This window comes from Lathyrus oleraceus, chromosome 5 (genome assembly GCF_024323335.1).
Source record: "Lathyrus oleraceus cultivar Zhongwan6 chromosome 5, CAAS_Psat_ZW6_1.0, whole genome shotgun sequence".
NCBI lineage: Eukaryota > Viridiplantae > Streptophyta > Magnoliopsida > Fabales > Fabaceae > Lathyrus > Lathyrus oleraceus.
Window position 1 is genome coordinate 573,696,644 of NC_066583.1, and position 11,258 is coordinate 573,707,901.

At 36.4% G+C, this 11,258-nt stretch overlaps 1 protein-coding gene across 1 annotated transcript; it reads left to right on the top strand.

The window, feature by feature from the left end:
* Positions 1–597: 597 nt before the first annotated feature.
* LOC127082152 (uncharacterized) lies at positions 598–10,770 on the top strand. The gene is made up of 2 exons (XM_051022375.1): positions 598–734; positions 9,777–10,770. The coding sequence occupies exons 1-2, from the start codon at positions 598–600 to the stop codon at positions 10,768–10,770; spliced, it is 1,131 nt and encodes a 376-aa protein (XP_050878332.1).
* The last annotated feature ends 488 nt before the right edge of the window (positions 10,771–11,258 follow it).

Genomic DNA, 11,258 nt, shown 5'->3' on the forward strand with positions numbered 1-11,258 from the left:
CTGATGTATATCTTTGAAAAGCCTGCATTGATCGGAAGAATTGCTCGTTGGCAGATGCTCTTGTTCGAATATGACATTGAGTATCACACCTCGAAAGCTATCAAAGGAAGTGTCTTGGCTGATCATTTAGCTCATAAACCAATCGAGGATTATGAGTCTATGAATTTTGAATTCCCAGATGAAGATGTGATGTACTTAAAAGCCAAAGATTACAATGAACCGCTGCCAAATGAAGGGCCAGAGCCAGGTTCTCAATGGGGTTTAATATTTGATGGAGAATTTAATGCTTATGGTAATGGTATTGGGGCAGTAATCATCACTCCTCATGGCTCACATATCCCTTTTACTGCAAGATTAACATTCAAGTGCACGAACAACATGACGGAATACGAAGCCTGCATCATGGGTCTAGAAGAAGCCATTGATCTTAGAATAAAAAAATGATGTTTATGGAGACTCAACTCAGTTGTCAATCAAATTAAAGGAGAATGGGAAACTCGTCAACCCGGCCTAATCCCATAAAAAGACTATGCAAGGAGGTTATCTACTTTCTTCAACAATATTGAATTTCATCACATCCCTCGTGAGGAAAATCAAATGGCAGATGCCTTGGCAACTTTGGCTTCCATGATCATTGTGAATCATTGGAATGATGTGCCTAAGATCGATGTTATGCATCTTGATAGACATGCTCGTGTATTTGAAATGGAAGAAGTCTCTGATGATAAGCCATGGTACCATGACATCAAGTGTTATCTCTAGAGTCAAAAGTACCCATCTGGGGCATCAAACAAAGATAAGAAGACCTTGAGAAGACTGGCTAATAACTTCTTTCTAAACAAAGCCATGCTATACAAGAGAAACTTTGACATGGTTCTACTTAGATGCGTGGATAGACACGAAGCAGACCTGTTGATGCAAGAAGTTCATGAAGGTTCATTTGGTACTCATTCCAACGGATATGCAACAGTTAAAAAAAGGATAAGAGCGGGTTACTATTAGCTGACAATGGAAGATGACTGTTGCAAGTATGTGAAGAAGTGTCACAAGTTCCAGATTTATGCTGACAAGATACATGTACCTCCGACTCTCCTCAACATTCTCTCTTCTCCATGGCCTTTCTCTATGTGGGGTATCGACATGATTGGTATGATTGAGCCCAAAGCTTCCAAGGACATCGTCTCATTCTGGTGGTTATTGATTATTTCACAAAGTGGGTTGAAGCGGCCTCATACGCCAATGTGACCAAGCAGGTGGTAGTTAGATTTATCAAGAATTAACTTATTTGTCGTTATGGTGTGCCAAACAGAATCATCATTGATAATGGTTCAAACCTGAACAATAAAATGATGAAGGAAATGTGTGAAGAGTTTAAGATTGAACATCATAATTCCTCTCCCTACAGACCTAAGATGAACAGTGATGTTGAAGCTGCCAACAAGAACATCAAGAAGATCATTCAGAAGATGGTAATGACTTATAAGGACTGGCATGAGATGCTCCCTTTTTCTCTGCATGGATAGCGTACGTCCGTCCTTACTTCAACAGGGGCAACCCCTTTTCTCTTGTCTATGGCATGGAAGCAGTGCTCCCAATAGAAGTAGAGATCCCGTCAATGCGTGTCTTGATGGAAGCTAAGTTATCCGAAGCTGAATGGTGTCAAAGCAGGTATGACCAACGGAATTTGATTGAAGAAAAGAGGATGACGACTTTATGCCATGGTCAGTTATATCAGCGGAGAATGAAGAAAGCATTCGACAAGAAGGTTCGACCTCGTGTATTCAGAGAAGGTGACCTTGTGCTTAAAAAGATTCAATCTTTCATATCTGATTCTAGGGGCATGTGGACTCCTAATTATGATGGCCCATATGTTGTCAAGAAAGCCTTCTTCGGGGGGGCCTTGATTCTTACAAATATGGATGGTGAGGAGCTCCCACGTCTTGTGAATACTGACGCAATCAAGAAATACTTCACCTAGAAAAATAAAAGAATAGCTCTCTAAGTCGAAAACCCAAAAAGGAGGCTTAGGCAAATATGAGCGTCTCGGTGGAATAAAAACCCGAAAGAGCGGTCCAGGAAAAAATTAGAGACATAAACAAAAAATGATTATCCTGGTAGATTGAAAACCTGAAAATGCAATCTAGGCAAAACAAAAGATTATGGCAAGTAACTGCTTCAGATCAAATTGGATCACTTGAAGCAATGTCTGCCTGTCAAAGATCTCAACTAGCTCTTATCAGAAGCCCAAATACATCTGGAATTCAAATTTGTTAGGGATAATAGTTTCATTGTATTTTAATGTAGCCTTTTCCCATATTACCATTTTTCTAACTTTGTAAATATCCATGGGATCACGCCATTTGCGGATCACCATTCTATTAATAAAATTCGAGACTTATCCATTTATTGGAAATCCTTATTTTATTTCTGCTCCGCAAAAATATCATTTTTATTTTGATAAAAAGTCTTGAAACAAATATTTGAAAAATTTTGTTTTTTCAAAATAAAATTTTGTTTTGATTTGTGAATGCAAAAAAAGAACGTCCATAGTTAAATCCCCAAGCGGCGAGTAAGTTGTGAAGTGTTGGATGTTGGAACTCAATGATCCCCAGCAAAGTGCTAAGTCTGAATTTTCTATCAAGTTTTAAAATAAACAGTCAAGCTTTTTCAGCGATCTTCATTATCCTCGGCGGAAGCTGCAAATTTTGATGATGTCCCCGGAAGAATCATTTTGAAGGTTTTCTTGACCAATCTAGGCCCATCCTTGGTAGAGTCTACATGTTTTTTTATTTACTAAGTGAAGTCTTCTTTCCAGAGAAATTGGAACCCTGCAACAAGATCTTTGCTCCATCAAAGGTTCATATTTCATCCCAAGATGAAGCATCTCCCTCTCTCCAGAGAGAATTGGACCTCATGACGAGACTTTTCTCCTTTGATGACCTTTAACTCATCTCCAGTGATGTTTTCCACCTTAATGAGACTAGCCAAGCTCATGTTGAGCTATGAAACATATTATGTCCCCAACGTGTCTGTTTTGTCTGTTTTTCTCAGCATAAACATAACGTGCATACATGCATATATACATAAATGCATATATATCATGAATAACCAAACTCACATCCATTTTTGCATTCCTTGATGACATTTACCTCAATTTCTTTGAATATGTTCATCCTTGGGTGTTATGTTTCCTTCCTCATAGGAGTCGTCAACCTTAAGCAGAGAGTTCACATCCTTTTTAATTCCCTACTGAGTTCATTCCTCATGGAAGATGGTTGCTTTACTTGTCCTTTTCCATCTTTGGATAGGATAAAATCCTAATTGAGCTTCATTCACCATTGGTAGAGTCTTACTTGATTTTTCTCTCTCTCAAGTTGTTCCTGGAGTGAGCCAAGTATTTGGATATTAATGGTGAATCTCTCTAGGTTGTTAAACCTAGACCGAGAGTGCATTTATTTCGCATTGTCTCCCCAGGAGAAGCATCTTCATTATTGCCAATGAAGACATATCTTGTTCCCCAGTATGAACACAGATGATTATCTCTTTTGAGAAGCTTGTCTATCTCGAAGAAATTATCAATATAGAAGTTTTCTTCCATCGGATGGTTTTCTCTCCAAAGAAGTTTGATGAAGACTTCCAACAGGTAGTTGTCTCTTTATTTGAGAAACCTGTTTCATGATCTCTGATCCCCAATAAGTAGTTGTCTTTTCCCGAGAAGCTTATTGACGCCCATTTCGGATAACAAATGGCAGCCTCTTTTTGAGAAGTTTGTTTATCCCCAATGAAGTTATCAATATATCAACCGTTCTTTCCAACAAATGGCCATCTCCCGAGGAAATTTCGTCAAAGAAGTTTGTTGAAGACTATTGCAAGCACCTTTCTTTTATCACATGACTTTATATCCCCGGTGAGGGATTTCATTACAAGGACTTATATCACCAGTGAGGTGTTAGTCACAGCCAATGGTACTTTCCCCAGTAAATCACGATGGAAGTCTGTTGAAGATCCTTAATGTGATTTTCTCTTTATTTGAGAATTCCAATTTTTTTATAAGATTAACTGACCCGCATCCTTCGAAGACACCCGATGAAGTTACTTCTCTTTCCCCAACAAGTGGTCACCTTTTTAGGAGCTTGTTCATTGATCCTTTCCGAGAGAAAGACTTGGTTAAAGAAGAAACTAAGGCCCGTTCGTTGGCTTATGACCCGAAGCACAGATAGGTTTATTTTGCCTTTTCTAAGTGGAATACTTAAGTAAAGAAGAAGTTGGATCATGGTTTGATCGTGTAAGCTTATTTGGACTCGTTATTTGAACAGACGACCATCTCTACCTTTGAGAAACCTGTTGCGAAAGCTAGAACTCGTTATTTGAACAGATAGTCATCTTTGCCTTTGAGAAACCTGTTGCGAAGATATTTCCTTAGTTGAAGTCAAGATAATTTGGAATGATCTATTCCCAGGAAGCCCGGATCCATTAGAATTTGCAAATCTTTTTACTCAGCTGAAGTTGTAATCTTTTCTTCAGTGGAATTTCCTTTTGTTTGTCCCCATAGTGGTGTTCCTTTATCCCTGTGTGTTTTCTTAACTAATATTAATCCCTTGTGACATTATTCCTCACAGAATTCCTAAGTTCTACATGCATATCATATCATAAGCATTTGGCGGCCTCTTAGGGCCAAAAATTGTGCATGTTTGTATTTAAGTCTCTCCAATCACGTCGAGATGAAAATTCCAATATTCACATCTGTCATACCCTAATTTTCAACCCTAATATGCCACCATCATTTCTATCATTTGCATAACATCTAGCATCTTTGCATTACTAACCTATTGAAAATACAAAAAGTTTTTCTACTTTGTTTGTCTTAAACTAGGGTTTTGCACCAAGAGCTTTCAAAGATTGATCAATCAAGACTTGGCATGAGTTTCAACATTTCAAACTCTTAATCTTTCCCAAGAGATCAAGTGACTTCCATCAACAAGAATCAATTTCAAGATCATTCCATCTCAAATTCATCAAGGCCAGAGTTCATCTGATACCCTTAACTAGGGTTTTGACCTAAAGTCAACTAGTTGACTTTTTAGCCAAGGCATGATCCCAAAGCTTGAAGTGTGGTTCAAATACTTCAAATACATCATAAGTGATCCATTCACATGATCCAATGTACCCAAGATATCTCATTCATTAAATATTGCAAGAGTTGGATTCATCTGATACAAAGTCAATGAAGACAAAGTCAAAGTTTGACTTTTGACATTCTTGGTGAACCATGGACTTCTCAACTCAAGGATCATGAAAATATGGTTGATTTATGTATTTGATCAAGAAAAAAATAAGAAATTGGAGGTTACTTGCAAAAAGGGTAAGATTCGATTTTGTAAATTTTTCTGTGTTATGAAAAAAATACATGTTCAAGTACCCATCTTTCCAAGACCATAACTTGTGATCCAGGCCACCATTTTCTTTGCTAAAATGATCAGATTCAAGTTCTTACTTCATACTTCAACTTTTTCCTTGATGATTAATTCCCAAAAAATGCAAGGATTTCAAGTTATGAAGCCATGAAGTTGGTACCATAAAATAAAAACACTTAGAAAAAATTTCAACCAAATCTGCCTTCAAAAAGTGGCTTACTTGAACATCATTTTTCACCATGATCCACATTGATTCAAGGAAAACTCCCAACATGAAAGTTATAGAGGATGGTCGTGGCTTTCTAAAAAGTCCAATAGAATGAAATTATCATATTTTATCTAGGAGTTTAGAAGAGTTGAAGTTGGCTCTCCAAATCTGAATTTTGGGTCATTTTCATGACAAATTCATCATGCAACCTTGAGGCAATGCTACATAATCTTGCTTTACATGATATATTGCTTCTAGATCTCACCTTAATCATAATATTACACAAACCCTTGGTGCATTACACAATGGATTGATCCATTGACCAAGTCTTGATGCCATATTTGGAAGGTTTGGCAAAAAGCTTCATATCCATTTTGATAAAGGCCAACTTTTCCAACCACTCTTGCATTGAACTTCTAACTTGTTTCTTCTGATCACACTTAATCTCTAAACCATAAGAAACATCCTAAAAGTACCTCTAAACTCCTCCTTTCACTCTACCTTTTCATCATGATCCATTATGATTTTTTATGCAAAATGAAACCAAGTCACCAAACTAGCATTCCAATTGAACCAAGATTGATTTATGCAAGTCATATGAACCATATGGAGCCTTTATAAGTAGAGAGATAATCCTCATAACTCAATACACCATAATTGGCACAAAAACTCCATTGTAGCAAATTCTCCAAACCTCAAACTTCCAAATTCCATTGTGCTTGTGTTTTCTCCAAACCAACACTTCAAACAACTTCTAAACATCCATTAGAAGTTGTCCAAACACTTGAACAACTTCTGTAACATCCCTACCATCATCTTTCAAATCACATTTTTATAGCTTGGAACTTGATTTGGAAAGGAAGAACCAATCACTCTCATCTCAAGCCAGGCATTCAAACACCTTCCTTGAGGTGTAAGGAAGTTGTTCAGATCATAAAATCACATCTGGAACACCCCTATTCCAAAGGACAATTTTCATTTTTGAGGTATGTATTCATTTTTTCAATTTATTATTTAAGGCACCATTTTGCATGATTCTTGTTACCATTTCACTTGCCAAGATGTAAGGAACAAAACCCATATGATCATTGGTCTTAACTGGTGATGTTTGGAATTTAATTTTAAATTCAATTTTTAGGGCTCATATGCATTTTGTTTGATTTCTGGATATTTATGAAAAATAAATGAAATTGGTGAGTGCCATTAGATTCCTTGCGAAATTCTAAGCAATTTTGGTCTTTACAACTTTTGATTTCGTTAAGAATTGAGAGAGTTAGAGTTTTGACAATAAGTGAAAATGGTGGAAATTATGGACTACGGGATGAATGAGGAAGATGAAGTTTGGATCCATTTTTAAATTTTAAAAGTGAATTTAAGATATATGTTAATTTTTGACGTAACTTAATACATGAATTGGCATTGTGCCCTAGTGGTAAAACACTGGTTTGTTAAGTTATTGGGCGTGGGTTTGAACCTAGGCAGTGTAATGTTTATTTTTTCTCACTTGTTAAATGTTCATTTTTTCTTCATAACTTCAAATATCCATAATTTCATTATCCCTTAACATTTTTGACCCATTCTTTTTGCCATGTGTTCATGAGAATGTCTATTTTATGATGACACCAAAAGATCCCAAAAATATTATTTATTTCACCACTTTTGATTGGATGGAAAACATGTGTTTTAAGTATTTTTTTAAGGCTCCTAATTGATTCTTTTGGCTTATGTCTTATTTGTTCTTGATGTTGAAAGTTTGTATGATTAAAGCATACTCTTTTAAATGTTGATTGTTATCCTTAACATGTTTGAACTTGATTATCTTCATGCAATGTACCAATTGATTCACCTTGAAAACATGTTTGAATGAATGGTTAGGAGGTGATTAGGTTTCCACTTAAGTTTGGTCTTATCATGAACTTTGATTCAAGTCTAATGTTTATTTTGTGAAGACTTATAATATGATGCATGTTTGACCTAAATCGATTCATGTTGTGTTTACCATGTACCAATGAATGCTTTTACCATGTCAAATATGATTTTGTCTTCGCCATCAATATGTTGTGTCTTGTGATGTTATGTGAAACTTCATCATGTCTTGTTTATGTTTATCTCAATGCCTAAAAACCATGATTAATATTTCCATCCATACCTTGTGATTGACCTTGTATTTAGCCATATTTTGTGCCTTAATGTTAATGCATGTTCAAACTTGTTATTGTTTATATCCAAGGGAAAAGAATCATGACATTATAGTCATTTTGCATGTGTGTGTTCATCTGCATTCTATACAACTTTGCTTCCCCTTAATCCAAAAACTTCTAGATACAATCTTAGGTCCCCCTCAATGTAAATCTTAGGATTCTATCTCTCTCTCTCTCTCTCTCCTTCTTATAACCACTTTCATAATAACTTTGACTTAGGTCATTGTTTTCCCTTTTATTTCTTAATCAAATGCTTCAAAACACTTAAGCATATTCAAAAATCTTTTCATAAGACCTAAAAAAACATAAATTTAATTCAAACCCTTTTGCCACCTTGGCTTTTCCATGTTTAAAACCTTTTCATAAAAGGATTAGACATGAGTAATCCCTAGTTGAGATTTAAATCTCCTACCCCATAACATTGTTGAGATTGATATTGATTCTTTTCCATTTGGAAGAGGTATGTGGCATACTTGTTGATTCTATGTCCAAGTGAGAGCCCTTCTTTCAATTTGATGCAAAGATCTATCTTCCACATGTTTGTGGTGGTTTAAAAGTGAGTTTTCTCCTTAAGATGACAATTTTTCTCTTTCTCATAAAATCAACCCCAACAAATCCCTTCTTACTTTTGAACCCGAACTACGAGGTTTTGATCCTTCACGAGTACGTAGGCATAAGACTCAATGTCTTTCCAAATCATCAAACAATAAAAAGATGTTCTTTTTCTCATCTCCCTAATCAAATAGAAAACAATTTTAAACCAAACACATATATTTAAAAGGTTCCTGTAGAGTACTACAGATGATTACGGTGCTAATACCTTCCCTTTTCATAACACACCCCCGTACCTTTAGAATCTCCCCCCTTTTGCTTAGCTTAAGTTTAATATTCTAGCTTTGCATATACATATTGGATTTATTTTTGAATCTTTTCCCCTTCCCTTGGATAAATTAAAGTTCGGTGGTGATATTTTGATTTATGAGTCAAGTTTAATCAATAGTTTGGTCTCCGATTCTTCACCGTGATAGAAATGAAGACTTCACTAGGGAAACCATATTAAGTGGGTGATACCTAACTTGTTTATATGTGTTTATTATTATTTGTTGCGATGTTTTCTTGGGTTTCATTATGGAGATCTATAAGTGGTGAGGAAATCCTAACCCGGATTAGAGAATACAAATAAGATAGGATGATGGTATAATCAATGTTACATGTCTAGAGTAATCCTAAGCATGATTAACATATGATATAACCCCACACAGGGGAGACCCCTTTGATGGTAATATTTGTTGTTACGAGTAAATTGTAGTGGTATTATTATCTTTGATCTAGGAGTCTAAGAAACTGAGGACCTTTAGAACCCTTTCAACCCCTCTAAGCCTTTTTAGGATGTAGTGAGGAGATTATCCAGGTGTAAGATCTGAGGTAATTGTTACGCGATGCTACACTCAGACGAGTTTCTCTTGAGAATATTATTGGTCTGCGAGCAAGTCGTTAAACCGATAATATTCGAAAGATGGATCTATGACTCTGGGGACCATTTTAGAACCTTATTCTACAGGTACGAAATAAACCTATTAGTTCATATATTGTGGTATGGTTAGACCTTTGGCTCCATGCTTAATGTCAAACCCTAAACCCGTATTTGTGAAACATTCATGCATCCATAAAAGCCTTTTTGCATAAAAACCAAGAAACTCAATAGTGTCATGACTTAACAGAGTTGAAGAAGCTTGGTTCTATGAAAGTTAGTCCAGAGGAATTCAGAGCTCAGTATGGAAGACTTATGGGTATCTTGAAGACCAAGGTTGAAGATGGAGTTATGAACACCCTGGTACAGTTTTATGATCCACTCTACCATTGCTTCACATTTCCAAACTACCAGCTTATGCCTACTCTAGAAGAATACTCTTATTGATTTGGTTTTCCAATCTCTGACAAATTACCATTCAGTGGTTCAGAGAAGACCCCTACACCAGCATTTATTGCAGAAGCACTTCACCTAGAAACGTCTATTGTGAAGGCCAACTTCACTAAAAAAGGAGGGATTATAGGTCTAACCTATAGATTCATGTTGGAGAAAGCCTTTATCTTTGAAGAAGCAGATAGTAGAGATGCCTTTGAAGCCATTTTTGATCTACTCATTTATGGAATTAGGCTTTTCCCAAACATTGATGACTTTGTGGATGTTAATATTGTACGAATCTTCTTAATTGGTAACCCAATACCCACATTACTTGAAGATACCTACCATTCTATCCATCACAGGACTAAGAAAGGTGGTGGAACCATTCTTTGTTGTGCATCTCTCCTATATAAGTGGTTTATTTCTCACTTACCCAGATCCAAACTCTTCAGGGAGAATTCGCAGAAGCTCAGATGGTCTCAGAGGTTCATGTCCATTGATCAAGGGAGTATACATTGGTATGACCCCTCCTATGATGTTAGAGTAATTATTGACAGTTGTGGTGAGTTTCCTAATGTACCTCTCCTTGGTGTACATGTGGTAATTAACTATAACCCCATCCTTGCCAGACACCAGTTAGGATATCCTATGGCAGATAAACTCGATAACCTTCTGTTGTCAGGTTTCTTTTACCTCAACGAAGAAGAGAGTTTCTGTCTGAAGGATAGAATCATACATGCTTGGCGCAACATCCATAGGAAAGGAAAATACCGATTAGGAAGAAAGAACTGTGTTGCTTTTGAGCCCTACACCCAATGGGTTTGTGCTAGAGCTAGTGAACTTAAGATGCCCTATGCTCCTAAGAAGCCCTTATTCCCTTATGCTATAATATTATCATCCACCATTCCTATTAAGAATAGGGAAGAGTTTCAAGAAATTTTGGATAGGTTGAAATTGGAAAGAGACACTTGGGAAGGCAAGTACCATGTGTTGAAACATAAGAAGATGAAGATTGGAGCAGCAGCTAAAGGAGAAAGATGATTTAATTGAGATTCTGGGACAATAAGCTGTGAAGAAACAGGAGGAACAAGAAGGGTTACTTCTCTCTAAAGTCCAGCCATTTCATGGGTACTCCATCATACCTCCCACCTCAGGTGCTTGGAAGGGAATCGTCGACAAGCTTATGATCAAGAATGCTCAGCTAAAGAGGTAGAAGAGCAAGCATCAGCCAGCAGCAGGACCTTCTACAGATGAGATTCCTTATGACTCATAAACTTAGATGTTTTCCTCTTGTATTGTTTAGGATTGTTGAAATTGTATTTCATCCTTTGTAATCCCTCAATTGTTTAATAAAAAGAGGTTTTTGTTCAGCTTATACCAAATTTTGTCTCTATAATATTTGCAATAAATCATTGAGTTTCTTAAAAATTAAAACTCATCTTTTTCATATGCATATCATGCATCATTCAAGCACAAGTTCCTGCATTTCAAGAAACTTACATGTGTCTTCTCCCTCCAATAGTCAAATT

What these genes read in the sequence shown, in the direction of transcription:
- LOC127082152 (XM_051022375.1), top strand. Translation starts at nt 598, where the DNA reads ATGGCAGATGCCTTGGCAACTTTGGCTTCCATGATCATTGTGAATCAT. An exon ending in GTCTCTGATGATAAGCCATG is followed by an intron (nt 735 to 9,776) that starts GTACCATGACAT and finishes ATTACCATTCAG; the next exon opens with TGGTTCAGAGAAGACCCCTA.